Source organism: Schistocerca americana, chromosome 6, assembly GCF_021461395.2.
Source record: "Schistocerca americana isolate TAMUIC-IGC-003095 chromosome 6, iqSchAmer2.1, whole genome shotgun sequence".
Classification (NCBI taxonomy): Eukaryota; Metazoa; Arthropoda; class Insecta; order Orthoptera; family Acrididae; genus Schistocerca; species Schistocerca americana.
Window position 1 is genome coordinate 583,859,380 of NC_060124.1, and position 21,536 is coordinate 583,880,915.

Genomic DNA, 21,536 nt, shown 5'->3' on the forward strand with positions numbered 1-21,536 from the left:
AATAATTGACCATGCACTGGATAGATATGAGGGTTTTAAAAAATTTAAAAGCAACATATTTCCAAATTTACAAAACAACCTTATCTTCTTCAAAATACTCTCCATTACAACTAATACATTTGCTCTGCTGGAGCTTGCAATGTTAAAACCAATTTTCGTAGTCATTTATAGAAATGGCTGAAGCTCCTTACTTTTTTTTCCCCTGAACTTCTTCAATGCTGTCAAATCAGTGTTCTTTCATGCCCCTTTTCACGCATGGCAAAAAGAAAAATTCACACGGAGCCATGTCAGGTGAGTAAGGTGTGTGGGACAGCAGAACTATGCCATTTTAGTGAAAACTGTCAAAACACAGATGACTGTGTGTGCAGGTACATTGTCGTGGTGGAAGAATCAGTCTCCTGTCTGCCACAAATCAGGTATTTTTTTGACAAACACTATTGTGCAATCTTCTCGAAACTTCCAAATAAACTCTGAATTAACTACACCCTTGGCATCAAAAAAGCAAATAAGCATTGTTTTGATGCTTGATTTGATTTGTGACATATTTCTGGGCGGGGTGATGATGACATCTTCCATTGGCTTGACTGTTGCTTTTTCGCTGGGTCATAACCATAGCACCAGAAAATCTGGATCAGTTTCAAGCTGCTGTTTCAAAGCATGACAATGTTTCAAATTGACGTTCCTTTTCGTTTTCACCCAGAGCCTGCAGAACAAATCAGCAGCAACCCTTTTCATTCCCAAATTTTATGTTAAAATTTTGCTGAACCAAGCTCCAAAATAACCCAATAATCTCTGACAGTTGATCAATTGTCTATTGACTGTCTGTGAGCTTTTGAATTTTTTCCATATTTTTGTTGATTTGGGCAGTTGACGGAAGTCCAGAACAAGGTTTGTCATCAATCACTATGTTGCCATTTTTAAATCAAGCAAACCACTCACACACGTTTTTCTCATAGCATCACCATGGTAAGATGTTTCCAACATTAAAATAGTTTCCCCAGTAAAAAACAAAATTTCACTGCTGCATGTTGTTCACTTAAACTTACCATAACAAATGGAACAACACCAAAACCGCACTAGCAAAAACAGTCACTGCACATGAACAGGACAAGCCAGGTTGACAAGGCAGCACTGAACTGGTAATGAGTTGTGCTATACAAGCCTAATGGCTAAAACACATACTACACAAGTTCTGTCCATGGCAATGTTATTCCAGTTTCTTGGGTACCTCCTCATATTTACCCAGTAGAACAGATCGTAACAGGAGGGAAACCCCCCCCCCCTCAACTGTATACAGTCACTGTAAAGAACTTCTAAAGAAACAGAGATTACTGCATTGTGTTATTGTTGTGGTCTTCAGTCCTGAGACTGGTTTGATGCAGCTCTCCACGCTACTCTATCCTGTGCAAGCTCCTTCATCTCCCAGTACCTACTGCAACCTACATCCTTCTGAATCTGTTTAGTGTATTCATCTCTTGGTCTCCCTCTACTTTTTTTACCCTCCACACTGCCCTCCAATGCTAAATTTGTGACCCCTTGATGCCTCAAAACATGTCCTACCAACCGATCCCTGCTTCTAGTCAAGTTGTGCCACAAACTTCTCTTCTCCCCAATCCTATTCAATACCTCCTCATTAGTTACGTGATCTACCCACCTTATCTTCAGCATTCTTCTGTAGCACCACATTTCGAAAGCTTCTATTCTCTTCTTGTCCAAACTATTTATCGTCCATGTTTCATTTCCATACATGGCTACACTCCATACAAATACTTTCAGAAACGACTTCCTGACACTTAAATCTATACTCGATGTTAACAAATTTCTCTTCTTCAGAAACGAATTCCTTGCCATTGCCAGTCTACATTTTATATCCTCTCTACTTCGACCATCCTCAGTTATTTTGCTCCCTAAATAGCAAAACTCCTTTACTACTTTAAGTGTCTCATTTCCTAATCTAATCCCCTCAGCATCACCCGATTTAATTTGACTACATTCCATTATCCTCGTTTTGCTTTTGTTGATGTTCATCTTATATCCTCCTTTCAAGACACTGTCCATTCCATTCAACTGCTCTTCCAAGTCCTTTGCTGTCTCTGACAGAATTGCAATGTCATCGGCGAACCTCAAAGTTTTTATTTCTTCTCCATGGATTTTAATACCTACTCCGAATTTTTCTTTTGTTTCCTTTACTGCTTGCTCAATATACAGATTGAATAACATCGGGGAGAGGCTACAACCCTGTCTCACTCCCTTCCCAACCACTGCTTCCCTTTCATGCCCCTCGACTCTTATAACTGCCATCTGGTTTCTGTACAAATTGTAAATAGCCTTTCGCTCCCTGTATTTTACCCCTGCCATCTTCAGAATTTGAAAGAGAATATTCCAGTTAACGTTGTCAAAGGCTTTCTCTAAGTCTACAAATGCTAGAAACGTAGGTTTGCCTTTTCTTAATCTTTCTTCTAAGATAAGTCGTAAGGTTAGTATTGCCTCACGTGTTCCAACATTTCTACGGAATCCAAACTGATCTTCCCCGAGGTCCGCTTCTACCAGTTTTTCCATTCGTCTGTAAAGAATTCGCGTTAGTATTTTGCAGCTGTGACTTATTAAACTGATAGTTCGGTAATTTTCACATCTGTCAACACCTGCTTTCTTTGGGGTTGGAATTATTATATTCTTCTTGAAGTCTGTGGGTATTTCGCCTGTCTCATACATCTTGCTCACCAGATGGTAGAGTTTTGTCATGACTGGCTCTCCCAAGGCCATCAGTAGTTCTAATGGAATGTTGTCTACCCCCGGGGCCTTGTTTTGACTCAGGTCTTTCAGTGCTCTGTCAAACTCTTCACGCAGTATCTTATCTCCCATTTCATCTTCATCTACATCCTCTTCCATTTCCATAATATTGTCCTCAAGTACATCGCCCTTGTATAAACCCTCTATATACTCCTTCCACCTTTCTGCCTTCCCTTCTTTGCTTAGAACTGGGTTGCCATCTGAGCTCTTGATATTCACACAAGTGGTTCTCTTTTCTCCAAAGGTCTCTTTAATTTTCCTGTAGGCAGTATGTATCTTACCCCTAGTGAGACAAGCCTCTACATCCTTACATTTGTCCTCTAGCCATCCCTGCTTAGCCATTTTGCACTTCCTGTCGATCTCATTTTTGAGACGTTTGTACTCCTTTTTGCCTGCTTCATTTACTGCATTTTTATATTTTCTCCTTTCATCAATTAAATTCAATATTTCTTCTGTTACCTGTTAAGTTTTACCTACTTGATCCTCTGCTGCCTTCCCTACTTCATCCCTCAGAGCTACCCGTTCTTCTTCTACTGTATTTCTTTCCCCCATTCCTGTCAATTGTTCCCTTATGCTCTCCCTGAAACTCTGTACAACCTCTGGTTCTTTCAGTTTATCCAGATCCCATCTCCTTAAATTCCTGCCTTTTTGCAGTTTCTTCAGTTTCAATCTGCAGTTCATAACCAATAGATTGTGGTCAGAATCCACATCTGCCTCTGGAAATGTCTTACAATTTAAAACCTGGTTCCTAAATCTCTGACTTACCATTATGTAATCTATCTGATACCTTTTAGTATCTCCAGGATTCTTCCAGGTATACAACCTTCTTTCATGATTCTTGAACCAAGTGTTAGCTATGATTAAGTTATGCTCTGTGCAAAATTCTAAAAGGCGGCTTCCTCTTTCATTTCTTCCCCCCAATCCATATTCACCTACTATGTTTCCTTCTCTCCCTTTTCCTACTGACGAATTCCAGTCACTCGTGACTATTAAAGTTTCGTCTCCCTTCACTACCTGAATAATTTCTTTTATCTCGTCATACATTTCATCAATTTCATCATCATCTGCAGAGCTAGTTGGCATATAAACTTGTACTACTGTAGTAGGCATGGGCTTTGTGTCTATCTTGGCCACAATAATGCGTTCACTATGCTGTTTGTAGTAGCTAACTCGCACTCCTATTTTTTTATTCATTATTAAACCTACTCCTGCATTACCCCTATTTGATTTTGTATTTATAACCCTGTAATCACCTGACCAAAGGTCTTGTTCCTCCTGCCACCGAACTTCACTAATTCCCACTATATCTAACTTTAACCTATCCATTTCCCTTTTTAAATTTTCTAACCTACCTGCCCGATTAAGGGATCTGACATTCCACGATCCGATCCGTAGAATGCCAATTTTCTTTCTCCTGATGACGACGTCCTCTTGAGTAGTCCCCGCCCGGAGATCCGAATGGGGGACTATTTTACCTCCGGAATATTTTACCCAAGAGGACGCCATCATCATTTAATCATACAGTAAAGCTGCATGCCCTCGGGAAAAATGATGGCTGTAGTTTCCCCTTGCTTTCAGCCGTTCGCAGTACCAGCACAGCAAGGCCGTTTTGGTTAATGTTACAAGGCCAGATCAGTCAATCATCCAGACTGTTGCCCCTGCAACTACTGAAAAGGCTGCTGCCCCTCTTCAGGAACCACATGTTTGTCTGGCCTCTCAACAGATACCCCTCCGTTGTGGTTGCACCTACGGTACGGCCATCTGTATCGCTGAGGCACGCAAGCCTCCCCACCAACGGCAAGGTCCATGGTTCATGGGGGGAGATTACTGCATAATAGGTGTAAAACAAAGCAGGGGACTATACATATAGAGATACTGAATGAAATGTGTTTGGCTGTCATGAGAGCAATGCATGAAGCCTTCAATGACTACGATAGCAGATTGTCAAATGATATTACACAAAAGTGACAGAAATTCTGGTCATATGTAAAGGCTGTTAGTGGCACCAAATTTAGCATCCCGTCTTTAGCAACTGAGAGACGGGAACTGAAACTGAGGTTAGCAAAGCGAAAGCTAAAATCCATAAATCTGTTTTCAAATATTCCTTTACAAAGGAAAACCCATTAGTCGTGCCCCAATTTAATTCTCATGCCATTAAAATGATGAGTGAAATAAATGTTAGTGGAGTGGAGAAACAGCTGAAATCATTAAAACTGAATAAAGCTTCAGGGCCTGATGGAATCCCTGTCAGAGTCTATACTGAATTTATGGATTAAGTTAACCCTCATTTAAGTATAGTCTATTGTAGATCCCTTGAACATAAAACCCTGACCAGTTCTTGGAAAAAAGAACACGTCACATCTGTCTGCAAGAAGGGTGCTAGAAGTGATCCACAAAACTACCGTCCAATATTCTTGACATCTATTTGCTGTAGAATATTGGCACATATTCTGAGCTCAAATATAATATCTTGAACAGAACGACCTCCTCAATGCCAACCGACATGGATTCCAAAAATGTCGGTCATCTGAAGCCCAACTCGCAGCTTTCTCACACGACATACTGAAAGCTGTGGATCAAGTCAGTCAGGAAGATGCAATATTTCTTGATTTCTGAACAGAATTTGGCCCAGTATCATAACTAAACTTACTTTCAAAAGGACAATCATAAGGGGCACCAAGGGAAATTTGTGACAAGGTTGATGACTCTTATTTTGGATGAAGATTCATTGTCAGTTGATAAAGTATCTTCAGGTGTGCCCCAGGGAAGTCTGCTGGACCCTTGCTGCTCATGTTGTATATTAATGACATTGCAGACAATGTTAATAGTAACTTAAGACTTTATGCAGATGATGCAGTTATCTATACTGAAGTACTGTCTGAAAGAAGCTGCATAAATATTAAGTCAGCTCTTGATAAGACTTCAAAGTGGTGCAAAGATTGGCAACCTGCTTCAAATGTTCTAAAATGTATAGTTGTGAACTTCACAAAATGGAAAACAGTTTCCTAAGACTATAATATCAATGAGTCACAAAGTTCAGAAATAAGTGAAAAGTTCTTATAGTGTAGGCTCAGTTCTTTGTTTACTTTTGTTTCATCACATAAAAAATACATATTTAATCGTTTCTATTTCTTAAATTAGTATTAGAACTTTTAACCTAAACTTTCTAAGAAATTTAATATATTAACTGAGTAGTCTAGGAAATTATTCTTGTTTATGAAGCTATTCTTGTTTAATTTAGACTAAATCTAAAATTTGTTCGCCATGAGTGTGAAGAGTATGACTTCCTGTATGACTGTTAGTTCAGGGCTGTGGTGTGAGGGCTGTTGCACTTTCTTTCATGAGGGTGACTGTAGCGGCATGGGAATTGGGGAAATAACTAAGGCTCATTGGTTATGTAGGATTTACGGCATAGACAGGAAGATCTGGAACAGGAGGAGAAGACTGCTGCCCTTCAGGCAGAACAAGATGGGGCAAAACAAGATCTGAAAAGGTTAAGGGGTGTGGGGGGAGGGAGAGAAGTGGGAAGTGATAAGAAATAGGAATAGGACTTTCTCAAACAGTTCTGTTGTCAATTTGGAAAACAGGTTTGATCTGTTGACACAGTTTGAAACTGATGAGGCACAAGTATATGTAAGAGTAGACAGGACACAATAAACTTTCAAAAAGTGTTTCAGAGATAAGACAACAGAAAAAGTTGTGAAGAAGAAAGTTATGTAGTTAGGTAGTTCACATGGTAGAGGTGTTGGCCAACTGTTGCAGGATGAAGTACGGTCAGGTTAGCAGGTCGTAAGTTTTTTTAAACCTAGTGCAAGTGTGGGTGAGGTGATAAGGGTGTAGGTTCGATCTGAAAAGGCTTCACAGAGGAAGGCACTGTAGTGTATGGGCCAGGCAACAGTATAGACAGGGGCCATAATTATTTAAGTGAGAGTGGTCTCTTAAGGACAGCTTCAGCATCATGAGATACTGGAGTGGCTGCTTGGGTCAGGTATGGGGTCTTAGATCAGTGTGGTTCCTGTTGACTATCAGTGGGTGGGACAATACTAAGCATGGCCTTCACCTCAACAGGAAAGGGAAGGGAGAACTGTCTGGGGTAACAGCAAATAACTTGGGGGGGGGGGGGGGGGACTATCACAACTGGTAAAGTTTCAGTGGTTACAAGTGACTGAACAGTAGTTTTTTTAGGGCAGGGAAGAGCAGAAACAAAAGATGCTCAGAGACAGACTGGAATGACATTCACATTGATAAAACAGGCAGCTAGAAAGAAAATTTTAATGTATGCAATTCATGCAAAAAGCCCCTGTATTTGAAGCTGGAGACATTCAAAACCTGACAGAAAAATTAGATTCATCCAGCTGTAATTCAGGCAGTGCACAAAATCAATTACCCTTAGAGCATCAGAATATCCAAGGACTAAAAGGTATATTTAATGAGTAGCTTATTTATGTTGGAGAATTAAGAGTTGATCAGACCAGTTGACATGATCTGCTCCCCTGAACGACATGTGACTACTGGTATAGATATGTTGAATGTTACAGGATTCAAGTTAGCTACTTACTTCTGCATAGAAAATATGGAGAAATGAGAGAGTTGCCACATTTGTCAGAAAGTGTTTTGATTTCAAGAATGTTGATAATAAATTTTGCTTGAAGCAGCACTTAGAAGATTGTACAACAGAAGTAGTACTTCATAATAAGTTCTTTATAATACAAAGTATATAAAGAGCACTTTCAGGAAACTTTAACCTCTTCATTAAAAATCTGGAAGCTTTGTTGTCCCACCTTGCAGTAAAAATAAGGATCTAGTTCAAAAAATGGCTCTGAGCACTATTGGACTTAACATCTGAGGTCATCAGTCCCCTAGAACTTAGAACTACTTAAACCTAACTAAGCTAAGGACATCACCCACATCCATGCCCAAGGCAGGATTCAAACCTGCAATCGTAGCAGTCGCGCGGTTCCCGACTGCAGCGCCTAGAACCGCGTGGCCACCGCGGTTGCCAAGGTACTAGTGTTTGGTGGCCATTTTAATGTGGATTTATTGAAAAGCTCTGTTAGTGAATAATAATTGCAATCAGTAACACTGTCATTTAGTTTCTACTGTGAACTTTACAACCATGATACGTAAATGCTAAGAGACTGCTACCGATAATATCTTTCTAGACAAATCTAGGGAAAAAGAAAGGTCATATAACAAAACCAATACTAAATAGGCTATCTGTGTTAAGTACTGAAACTTGTCAGGATTTAATAAAAACTACGTATGAGTACAGGAGGGTAATAAATAAGTCAAAAACTGATAATTTTAGGAGACAAGCACAGGATAGATGTTTACAATACTTCTGACTAAAATTAAAAATACAAAGCATTCATTAATAAAATTAACTCCTCTTTTGAAAATTGTTTTCCCCTAAAGGTAACTCAAATCAAACAAAAGTCTAAAAATAAACCATGGATTACACAAAGACTAAAGATATTATAATGGGATAAACAGAAAACTGTACCTACTGTCTCATAATGGGATAAACAGGAGACTGTAGCTACCATCTAGGAAGAGCTCTTATGCTAGCATTGTAATGCATTAAAAAGAATACTGCAATATATTGAAGGAAGTAATCTAGAAATTTAAGCACTTCATTATGAGAAAAATACAATTACCTCAGCAACAAAAGAAAAACTATATGGAATATTGTGAAGACACAGATGAGGTCAAAAATGAAGAGTAACAGATAGCTCTAAAAATAAATGAGACATTGGTAACAAGTGCATGTAATGTCACAAATCTCTTAAAACAAGTACTTTACTTTTGTTACTGACAGCTTGGTCTTATTAGTTTTGGTAAACAGTATAATGGAGTATCTGAGACCAGTCTCTACGACTAATTTCAGTAAAATGGAAATGAAACTCATGTCTCCCAAAGAAGTAGCACCAGCCACAAAAAAAAATCTAATTATTCTAGTGGTTATGATAACATAGCAACAAAGTTAATCAAAGAGTGTTCATGCAAGCTCAGTTCTATCTTAAGTTATTTGTGTAATCGATCTCTTATCAGTGGAACATTTCCAGACTTGTTAAAATATGCCGAAATTAAATCCTCTTTACAAGAAGAAGGATAAACAGATACCATCAAACTACTGACATATTTTAATTTTGCCAGCCTTTTTCTAAAATACTTGAAAAGGTTGTGTTTAAGCATCTCCTTAAGTGTCTGACTGCAAGTAATATGTTGTCCAAGTCACAGTTTGGGTTCCTTCCGGGTTCCGATATAGAGAAAGCTATTGACACATATGGTGAGAGCACACTTAATTCATTAGATAACAAATTACAGGTTACTGGCATTTTCTGTGATGTGTCAAAATCCTTTGACTGTGTGAATCACAACATTCTCTTAAATACATTAGAATATTATGGTGTGTAATAGGAAACAAGGAGTGATGTTGTGAAATACCTGTGCAGGAAGCGGTCAGTCTTCATCTGATTGGGAATTAATTACATGTGGTGTTCCTCAAGGTTTCATCTTGGGAGCACTGCTTTTTCTTGTGTACATTAATGAACTCTAGTCTGTTACATTGCCAGATGCTAAGTTTAGTTTGTTTGCAGATGATACAAACATTGTAATAAAAAAGTCAAGTACAGACTTAGAAATGGCTGCTAATCAAACTTTCACCGACATTAATAAATGGTTTAAAGCTAATGCACTGTCATTAAACTTTGAAAAGGCCCACTATATGCATGTCAGAACTTGTAAGAGTGTTTCTTCCAGCATGTATATAACATACAAAGACATGCAGGTCAAAGAGGTTGACAGTGTTAAATTCCTGGTATTGGAACTTAACAAATTCAGTTGCGAAGAGCATACCACACAACTGCTGAAGCACACTGACAAGTCTGTATTACAGGTTACTGGCATTTTCTGTGATGTGTCAAAATCCTTTGACTGTGTGAATCACAGCAGAGAGAACGATGTTAGATGGAGGAGATATAAATATGAAAGAACTTGAATAGTTTGCTCACTTTCATTCTATTATCTCTTACGGGATCATATTCTGGGATAACTCTGCAAGCAACGGTTTTTAGTACGCAAAAGTGTGTAATAAGAATCATTTGTGGCGTAAATTCAAGAACATAATGCAGAAATGTGTTCAAGAAAACTGGCATTCTAACCAGTGCTTCGCAGTACATTTATTCCTTAATGAAATTTGTTGCAAGTAATATCTCTATTTCCAATCAATAGCTCAAAACACAATATCAATGCTAGAAATAATAACAACCTACATAGATACCTAAAATCACCTATCTTGGTCCAAAAGGGGGTCCAGTATTCAGGAACACGCATTTTCAACAAATTGCAGCAACCATTAAAAACTATGTTTTAGATCTACATCTACATCCATACTCCGCAAGCCACCTGACGGTGTGTGGCGGAGGGTACCTTGAGTACCTCTATCGGTTCTCCCTTCTATTCCATTCTCGTATTGTTCGTGGAAAGAAGGATTGTCGGTATGCCTCTGTGTGGGCTCTAATCTCTCTGATTTTATCCTCATGGTCTCTTCGCGAGATATATGTAGGAGGGAGCAATATACTGCTTGACTCTTCGGTGAAGGTATGTTCTCGAAACTTTGACAAAAGCCCGTACCGAGCTACTGAGCATCTCTCCTGCAGAGTCTTCCACTGGAGTTTATCTGTCATCTCCGTAACGCTTTCGCGATTACTAAATGATCCTGTAACGAAGCGCGCTGCTCTCCGTTGGATCTTCTCTATATCTTCTATCAACCCTATCTGGTACGGATCCCACACTGCTGAGCAGTATTCAAGCAGTGGGCGAACAAGCGTACAGTAACCTACTTCCTTTGTTTTCGGATTGCATTTCCTTAGGATTCTTCCAATGAATCTCAGTCTGGCATCTGCTTTACCGACGATCAACATTATATGATCATTCCATTTTAAATCACTCCTAATGCGTACTCCCAGATAATTTATGGTATTAACTGCTTCCAGTTGCTGACCTGCTATTTTGTAGCTAAATGATAAAGGATCTATCTTTCTGTGTATTCGCAGCACATTACACTTGTCTACATTGAGATTCAATTGCCATTCCCTGCACCATGCGTCAATTCGCTGCAGATCCTCCAGCATTTCAGTGCAATTTTCCATTGTTACAACCTCTCGATACACCACAGCATCATCCGCAAAAAGCCTCAGTGAACTTCCGATGTCACCCACAAGGTCATTTAGATAAAGCACAGTTGAAACAAAGTTTGAAAGACTTTTTGAAAGGCAACTCCTTCTACTCTATAAATGAATGTCTTAACAGGGACTGCTAGACCAGCTTAAGTAAAAATGTCTGTTAGATTTCAGTTTTGACAGCACTTGACCACAGCAGTCAAGATTATGTACTTTATGTATGATAAATTTATTAAAAGTGCATAGCTATGTTTCAGTCTGGCAGATTTTGAATTCTGCAAATATTAGCAGTCCCTGTTTACTGTAATGTATTCAACTGTTTTGACAGTCTCCTGACAAATGATCAGGGTAGTGAATATTTATTATATTCAAACGTTTTATGTTTTTATGTTATATTTCCTGATTTGTTCCAGAACCATGTCATTTTTGGGTCTATGGAATGAAAACTGAATCTAATGTAACAGAGTAATGAAGAAACTGAACTGGCAGACTGTTTAACGTAGACAAACTATTCCAAGAAAGTCTACTAACAAGGTTTCAAGAACTGGCTTTAAATGACGACTCTAGGAATACATTACAAACCCCTATGTATTGCTCACATGGGGATCATGAGGATAAGATTAGAATAACCACAAGAATGCACAGGGGCTTTCAAGCAATCATTCTTCCCATGCTCCATATGTAAATGAAAGGCAGAAGAAACCTTAGTAACTGGGAAAAACAATGGAAAATCCAGGATGAATTGTAACAATATCATGAAAAGGAAAGTTGCTACTTGCCATACAGTGGAGATGCTGAGTCACAGATAGGCACAACAAAAAGAATGTCACAAATAAAGCTTTTGGACAGTAAGGCCTTTGTCAGTCTCAGGCAACTGAAACTGTGGTTTCAGCAGTCATGTGTGTGCGAGTTGCATTTTGCGTGTGCTTGCTGCCTATTGTTGATGAATGCCTTACTGTCCAAAAGCTTTATTTGTAGCATTCTTTTTGTGTTGATGAATGCCTTACTGTCCAAAAGCTTTATTTGTGGCATTCTTTTTGTTGCGCCTATCTGCGACTCAGCATCTTCACTATAAGGTGAGTAACAACTTCCCTTTTCATAATATTGTCAGTAACTGGAATAGTGAGGCATACGCTCTGCCATACACTTCACAGTGGTTTGCTGAGTGTAGATGTAGATCTAGAAATTTTGTCCAAGCCATCTTGCTTGCATCCTTTGGCAGTCACTCTAAGACAACAACTTCCCATATACTATGGCATCATCAGGAAACAACTGCAGATTGCTGCCCACCCTGTCCACCAAATCATGTATGTCTACGGTATATAGAATCCATGTAGTCCTATCATACTTCCCTGAGCCACTTCTGGTGCATCCCTGTCTCTGATGAACACTTGACAAGTCTTTTAGCCACTCATGTCTCTGGCAACTTGTTCCACACGCGTCTTCCTTTGTTAACATTCTACAGTGGGGCACAAAGTCAAACACTTTTCAGAAATCTTGAAATATAGTATCTGCCACTTGCCCTTCACCCACAGTTTGCAGACCATCATGATTAAATGGCAAGCCGAGTTTCTTACAAACGATTCTTTCTGTAACCATGTCCTCTGTCGTAAGGGAATTTATTACATTCAAACTGAGAGTATGTTCAAAAATTCTGCAGAAAACTGATATTAAGGATATTGGTCTGCAATTTTGGGGGTCCATTCTTTTACAATCATACACAATAGTCATCCACACTTTTTTCAAGTTGCTTGGGACTTTGCACTGGGCAAGAGATTCAAGATAAATGCAAGCTAAGTAAGGGGCCAATGCCGTACGGTACTCTGAAAAAAACAAACTGGAATTCCATCTGAACATGACTTATTTGTTTTCAACTATTTCAGTTGCTTCTCTATGCCCGGGATGCCTCTTACTATGTGCTCCACATGAGAGCCTGTGCAATTGTCAAACAATGGTATATTTGTAAGCTGCTTCTGCACAAAAAATTTCTTAAAGGTGGCATTTAAAACTTTGGATTTCTTTTTGTTACATTCTGTAGCCATATCAGATTCATCAATGAGTGACTTGACAAATGCCTTTGACAGGCTTGCCAATTTTACATAGGATCACAACTTTCTACTGTTCTCAGCTAGATCATTTGCAAAGGTACGATGATGACATTAGTAACTGTATGCTTCGCACATTGAAATAGATGTTAGTGTCAGTGGTATTGAGAAACATATAAAAATCATTAACATTCAGCAAAGCCCCAGTGTCAGATATAATCTCGGTCACATTCCATACTCAATTAGTGGCTGAGTTAGCTCATCTGTTATAATCTATCATAGAACCCTCTAACAAAACCAGTGCCCTATAGTCAAAGAAAGCACAGTTTACATCTGTCCACAAGAAGGGTAGCAGAAGTGTTTTACAATACTAATGCCTAATATTCTTCATATCCACTTGTTATAGAATCTTAAGAACATTCTCTGCACTCGAACGTAATGAGGTGTCCCAAATAGAATGACCTTCTGTAGGCAAGCCACATCATATTCCAAAAATATTGGTCATGTGAAACCCAACTCATGTGTTTGTCACACAACATCCTGAAACAATGGATCAAGGCAGTGAATGTCACAAAAGCACTTGACTTGGTACCACACTTACGTTTCTTATCGAATGTACCATCTCTGGGATTCTTCTTCTGCTTTTGCGTCTGCCTTTGTCCTGAAGTTTTCAGAGGGTCGGCAGGGTTATGAATGGATTTGGCATAGTTAATGGAAGGGGTGGCCGGATGCCCTTCCTGCCACCATCCCGTACCCCCTGGGAAGGAATCAGTGTACCCCAGATGTCTGCGTCAAGTGTAAACCATGAAATAGTGTGAACGTGTTTCAAATGTCTGCGAGTCATGTAACCGAGGCAGGATGTGGGGACCAGCCTGGTATTCACCTAGCGGGATGTGGAAAACCACCTAAAAACCACATCCAGGCTGGCCGGCATACTGGCCCCCATCGTTAATCTACCAGGCAGATTCGATCCGGGACCAGTGCGCCTACCTGAGTCCAGGAAGCAGCGCGTTAGTGTTCTCCGTTAACCTGGCGGGTCTACAGTCTCTGGGATATTGAACAAAATTTGTGACTGGGCTGATTTTCAGCAAGTTATCTTAGATGGAAAGTCATCGACAGATGTACTAGAAGTAATTTTTGACGTGTGTTGGGTTCCTTGCTGTTCATGTTGTATATTAATGACACTGCAGACAATATTAATAGTAACTTAAGACTTATCATTTATATTGCAGTTATCTATAATGAAGTAATGTCTGAAAGCACCTGTATAAATATTCAGTAAGATCTTGGTACGATTTCAAAGAGGTGTAAAGATGGGACAACTGGCTGCAGATGTTCTGGAATGTAATTAACTGTTCATATACGAGTCACTGTTGGAATCAGTCAACTCATACAAATACCTGGGTGTAACACTTTGTTGGGACAGGAAATGGAATGATCACATAGCTCAGTCATAGGTAAGGCAGGTAGCAGCCTTCAGTTTGTTGGTAGGATACTAGGGAAATGCAATCAGTCCACAAAGGAGATTGCTTGCAAATTACTTGTGAGCCATTCTGAAATATTGCTAAAGGGTGTAGGATCCACATCAAATAGGACTAACTTGGAATATTGAATGTATACAGAGAAGGGCAGCATGAATTGCCACAAGATTGTCTGATTAAATGGTTCAAATGGCCCTGAGCACTATGGGACACAACACCTGAGGTCATCAGTCCCCTAGAACTTAGAACTACTTAAACCTAACTAACTTAAGGACATCTCACACATCCATGCCCGAGGCAGTATTTGAACCTGCGACCGTAGCAGTCGCGCAGTTCCGGACTGGAGCGCCTAGAACCGCTCGGCCACCACGGCCGGCGATTGTCTGATCTGCGGGAGCATGTAGCAGAGATGCTGACTTTACATTATGATGCAGGGAATATACTACAACCACTACGCAAGTATATCACATCCCTTAGGGATCATGAGGACATGATTAGATTATTACAGCATGCCCAGAGGTATTTAAACAGTCATTCTTCGCACATTTCATACACGAATGGAAAAGGAAAAAGATGGAACAACTTAGTCAACATGACTTACCCTTTGTACCTCTGCAGTTCACAGTGCTTTACTGAATACAGATCTAGAAATTCAGCACACATTTTTAATCTACTACAAAGTTTCAACAGACCTTCTTAACAATTCATCACATTTCCAAACACATTGAACTGTAGTAATATTTCTCTCGCTAATCTTGAACGTTACTTACTCATTATGTCATGAGCACTGACTTCTCATGCATATTGGATAGAGGAATCTGGATACTATATTAACTGAGTTATTTACAAACAGAAAACAAAGTGATTCAAAGGGCAAAAGGCCAAAGTCACACGGCTCAGTAAACAATGAAGAATATTATCTTGGAAGCACAGGTGCCAAGAATATGAGGGAAGTGGCAGAAGATTTAAGTTCCGGGAAATGAGTGATGACATCTTTACTCATTGATACTACCAAATTCTTGTGGTCTTTACATCCCCGAGTATGAGATGCAAAGAGAGCTGCAGTGGGGACAGGGTTGGTAGAAATAGAATGCAATTGCATAAAACTCTCCACTGTTAGTGGAAAAAAAGGACATGTAAAGCTTTGGCTTTCACTGTCAATTAAATTACAAAGTACTATTTAAAGAAAAAAACGTGAAGATTACAGTAAAAATCAGAATGTTCTGAATGAAATCAAGATTTAACAACCTGCCTTCTGGCCACTATCTGTCATATTAACATGAAGTGTACATCACAAACATGTCAGTTCAACCAGGGTCTCCCGCTCATAGTCTCAGATTTGACTGAAATTTAGTACACTAATTCTACCATCTGTGGAACACTCTGTGTACAAAGTATTAGTTTCCCCTGCCAATTAGTTCCAGAATTATGGCTTGTGAAAGAAGGTGGCGTGACCCGGAAATTGCAACCCGCATCTGGCAACCTATGTTCAGACCAAACTTCAGGTCTTAATAACTTTGGAACTATTCCACACAGTCCACTGAAATTTTTATGACCCAGTAACATCCATTTAGAGAACACACTCCATGAATCAAAACACCAACAACATATTTCTGAGGGAAAATAAAAATTTCAAAATGTGATAAAAAATGTAATACATTAAAAGGTACATATTGTAGGTGCCCTGTATGCCAAATATAGTTCACAAAAAAAAGGGTATAAATTTTTTGTGGTAAGCTTAATGTGGCCTAAACACACACAGAACTCATCATGCCCATATCAGTCACAAAAACTGAGTTACATGCACACGAAAATACAAAAATTTGAAAAATTACCTGAAAAACACGGATTTTCAAAGTGTGGTAGCACAAAAGGGACAAGTGGTATCCAAGCCAAATTTCACACACTGCATAAGTAGACCATAATGATGTATATCTTAAAATTTCAGCATGTTATTGCAAGACATTTGTGTACAATGGAAGTTGACAGATGTATTTGGTGATGTGGAACAATGGCCACAACACAATTTTGTAAAAACATATCGTAAACTGTTCTGCCTCTTCTTATCCTCTCCCACAACTGTTTGATCACTAAGCAACAACATATAGACAGATTAACACAACCTATCATTAATGTTTACTGCACCTTAACTGCTAAAAACCAGTCGATTGTGCTTCGAACAGAAGTTCTCCCACACTTCAGCTACTGTACTCTGTACATTGAGTGGCAAATTGTACTGTCTTCCTGACACTGTGGTAGGAACTGGAACTGTCATAAGAATATGTTCAAAAGGAATCCAACACCTGTCTGCCAAATGTGGCCACTGAAATGATCTTGCTGGTCCTGCTGGTGCCATGAAGTTCACAAATACACCACCTTCTGCTTCACAGCACTCTGCAACACATCCTAAGTACCATTTGCCATCATAAACAGCAATAACATAGCAACCTGGTTGTATGTTGCTGCTTTTGCTTCTGATTCCTGAGTCAGACACACTGTGAAGACACATGTTGTCCATGAACCTATAGTTATAACCGGATTGTCTGCTCATCTGCACATTGTCAGAGTCCACTGGAGAGAAGTGATGATGGCTCCTTGTGCCTGCAACAGTTTTAACATGTTCTAGTCTGCTTTTTAGCAACTCTTTGACTGATTTCACCTCATCTTTCAAAACACAGAATGACTGTATGCCAGAGATATTTTTCTGTACCCAGGTGAATAATTGAAGAGGTGTTAGAACTGGACCTTCTGTAGGGTGCTGCAGACTAGCTCGTGATGCCGTGCGCTTAATGGTAGCACCAATACCATCACATACATTTTTACCGTGAATTGTTGCAAAAAAATTCCATTCTGCCTGAATCTGAAAATCATGGTAATGCAAGCATAAATTTTTGAGATTTTTACAGTTTTTGTACTGACTAGCTGCCCCATCACTGAAGTATTTTGCAAAATGTATGTGAAGCAGCTTGTTTTTCACATATGCCATGACAATGCGAATGTGGGCATGAACTGCAATGGCATCATGAATTAAACAGTCACTAAAAATGCACAGGTTCATGACAGACACATCACCTAATTCACCTCTATAGTAAATCGCAAATGGCTGGAGAGTTGCTTGACTGTTGTCCAAATGATCCTTGGATGGCATCTTGAACTATAAATGCATAATTTTCAGAAAAGTCTATTATTACTGTAAGTTCATCTTGTTTCAAATTATCCTCACAAAACTAGAGATAAGCCGATTGTGCTATTGCTGTGAAGCTGTATGCAGTCAGTTTGTCCATTTTCTGACAACACATTTCAACAAAATCTTCCACTGTGCTTTGCTTTGTTGCAAGACTTGTGCAATCCATGTGTGTCCATTGTTTATAAGAAACAAGTTCATGATCATCCATAAGGAGTTCACCATACAGTTTGTTATTCATGTGTTCTGCAAGATTTGCCTTACCAGGACACATTTCACACCTGCGTATCATGCACTGGTAGGAACTAACGTCACACGCTAGCAGCTTCATTGCACCTTTGTAATCCAGACCAGAATCCTTTATAGCAGCAAACATCAGCTTAGCATTTTGATGGGTCTCACATACACAAACATTGTGTGTGCCCCTTGCACTTACAGGCACAACTCATTTTGGCTATGGTATTGGGATACTTTTCCTTGAATTCTACATATGGTTCTGATATGTTGCATAGCAACAGTCTTTTTTGCATCTGTACACGTACATTTCCCATTTTCACCATTACATAGTCTTTTTTCCCCAGGCATTATTCAACTGTAGTCATTATTTTCATAAAACTCTGACACTAGCACCTTTATTTATTGCTTACCCTGAGCCTGCTGAAGTTGTGGAAGCACTCCTTGGGTTGCTTTTATTTTCATAGCTTGCTTTACCATGTATGTAGAAACATTGAATTCCTTTCTAGTGTAGTAAATAGACCAGCTGGAAGGCACAAGGGTAAGAATAGCTACTTTTTTCTGGCGTGTGGATATGGCACATTTTCCTTTCAAATCGTGCACAATTTTGTCAAAATCAGAGCATTTCTGGCATGATTTCTGTTCCTTTGGAGCAGATAGTTCTTCCTCTTCCATCATGTGTGTGTCAGCTATTTTGTGCTTTAATTCCATTTGAGCTTCTTGTAGTGTTCTTCTACCACAGCTGGGCTTGTCTCTTTTCCCAACTTTGTGTGTCTTCATGGGACACAAACCAAGGCCAGTCACTGAAGTATTTAATTGCTCATCTGCTGTGCTTGTAGGTGACTGATACTCTTTGTCACTGCCATATAAATTATCAGAATATTCTTAATTTTTTAGAAGTGTAACACACATGGAACGTAACTTTGGTCCTGGTTTCATGTGAAGTCCCATGAACTGATTCACTTTCAATACTGATTTTATATCAATTTCTCTGAGGCTACACTTCACTGTCTTCTTATGAATCCAAAATGGATCAAAACAACTTCTTTGTAGGTAATAATACTTATTCAGAAACACTTTCATATGATGATAAACACTAAAGTTTCCTGGAACTGTACTTCTTGTGCCCACAGGGTTTATACCGGATCTCCATAACAACAAATCTTGGTCTCATTCATCCAGATCATACAGTACAAAGCGAATGCCACATCTTGTTCAATATGTTGTTTTAGGACATTCAGACGTTTGTGCTCTACCAATACTGCAACTTCTTTGAACAAAAGCACCACTAGTACAATCTTCTGCCTCCATACTGACTTTCCACAACATTACTGACCAGACTGAACTAGAATCTTAAAAACATGAGTATCCTGTAATTGTTGCTTGTTTCGTTGTTGTTCCTGCCTAACAATGATTCATTCTGTCCCTGAAAACTACCATTGCTTAACTTTCTGCTGCCTAATGGTTCCCAACAATTGCTGCAGCTTTATCTGAAACATGCTGTCTGCATCATCACTATTACTTGCTAAATCGTGTTAAAAGAAACATAACCAAACACATCTCTGTCAACTATTATTATACACAAATGCCTTGCAATAACAAGTTGAAATTTTGCCACATATTATATTATGGTCTACTTATTCAGTGTTTGAAATGTGGCTTGGATATCACTTGTCCATTTTGTGCTACCACACTTAGAAAACCCATATTTTTCAGGTAATTTTTCAAATTTTTGTACTGTCATGTGCAGGTAACTCTGTTTGTGTGACTTATATGGGCAAGATGAGTTCTGTGTGTGTTTAGGCCACATTAAGCTTACCACAAAAAAAAATTATACCCTTCTTGAGTGAATTATATTAGGCATACAGGGCATCTACAATATGTACCTTTTAACGTATTAAATTTTTTAATCACATTTTGAAATTTTTTATTTTCCCTCAGAAATATGTTGTTGGTGTTTTGATTCACAGAGTGTGTTCTCTAAGTGGATGTTACTGGGTTGTAAAAATTTCAGTGGACTGTGTGGAACGGTTCCAAAGTTATTAAGACCTGAAGTTGGGTCTGAAGATAGGTTACCAGATGCGGGTTGCAATTTCCGGGTCACACCACCTACTTTCACAAGCCATAATTCTGGAACTAATTGGCAGTGGAACTTAACATTTTGTACGTGAGTGTTCCACACTTGGTAGCATTGGTGTGCTAAATTTCAGCCAAATCTGAGACTATCAGCTGGAACATTTTCTCAAATTGGTTGAATTGACATGGAATGACCCTATTCACAATCTTACGAACCTTTACTGAGTTGTTGCACTTGCTTTTGTCGTAAAGAAACTGTAAAGTGTCATACAAGACAGCTTGGCGCTACAGTAATAACATAGTTCCCACTGTCTTATTCAGTACACTTCAAGAATCGTGTCATACATAAGTATACATTTGATGAAAGCAGCTTACCTGTGAAAGTGATATGCAATGAGTGGAATATTCAAACACAGTGAAAACCATTCTCCAGCCGTGAGGAACAATATATTAAAGAAAAGATGTACCAGATATTCAGGTAAGACAAGCTGTAAAGAAACAAGACATTACTGCAGAGGCTCATGTTAATTTCAGACAGCTAGGAGGCGTGGTTTGCCGAATACAGCTTACCGGATTCAAATTATTGCACTGATCGATGGGGTTTTTATAATCAGTCTTCAGTTCATCGAAAGCTATAACCTAAAAAAAATAAGTAAAATAAAGAAGGGACTTCCTTCTGAATAGTGCACCAAACTGACATAAGACTCACTAAGTCACTACTACGAAAAAAGCATGTAAAACAAACTTACATGAAATATTGCTGAAAATATTAAGAGAGCATCAATTATTAATGCAATAATGTATGTTAGTGCAGCATAACTAAATGCCATTTCCGCAGCTTAAATGCCTACAACTGTATTTTCGAAATTTTGCACTGCACACCTTTTTTTTATCTCCCTCTCTCTGTTTACTATCAAGGTATCGATATTGATACATCGATAGCGTACGGTGTACATTTCAGCATTCCGCAATGCTTTATTGAATATTGCTGTGTAATCAAACATGGTATCTTCTCTAATGAACCTGTTTATAGTGCTTTGCTCTAAGCAAATGACCTACTGAGGCTTATAGTTCGCCTAAACTTTTATCAGTGATATATGTAGAAGTCTGTTGAAATCTGATACTCGTTGTATTTACGGCAGATAAAATGTTATTCAAAGGCTTTCACTGCAAATTATTTTTCAGCTTTAAGTTTAAAACCTCCAGCTGGTGGCAGCAGTTCGTAATTATTCTGACAGTTTACAGAGCGTTTCAATGTTAAATATGATAAGAGACGAGTGTTTATTTTTCCCGACCTAAACTGTTTCCCATTCCAAAGACATTAGCTCGATATCGAAGTCAGCGATGATAGATGTTAGAATCAGACAATCAAAACATTCTATTTTGCGATAGTTGACAGGTGTAATGTGTAGGTAGATTTGTTTTGGATGACGAGGCTTAATTATAAATCGGATGTGTAGCATGTTACGGTGTTTGCGGGTAGAGCTTTGTTCACAAGCATAACTTGTGAAAAATATGTATTTTTTCCGCGGCAATAGTAAAG

The 21,536-nt window shown here is 38.9% G+C and overlaps 1 protein-coding gene across 1 annotated transcript in view; it reads right to left on the reverse strand.

Moving 5' to 3' along the window:
• LOC124619209 (protein cornichon) overlaps positions 1–20,938 on the reverse strand; it is an 81,093-nt gene extending 60,155 nt beyond the window's left edge. Inside the window, exons 1-3 of the mRNA XM_047145429.1 lie at positions 20,743–20,938; positions 20,564–20,632; positions 20,369–20,481 (exon numbers count right to left, since the gene is read on the reverse strand). Coding sequence (XP_047001385.1) covers positions 20,369–20,481; positions 20,564–20,632; positions 20,743–20,823 — 263 coding nt within the window. The 5' untranslated portion in view covers positions 20,824–20,938. The remainder of the gene's footprint in view (positions 1–20,368; positions 20,482–20,563; positions 20,633–20,742) is intronic.
• Between the last annotated feature and the right edge of the window lie 598 nt (positions 20,939–21,536).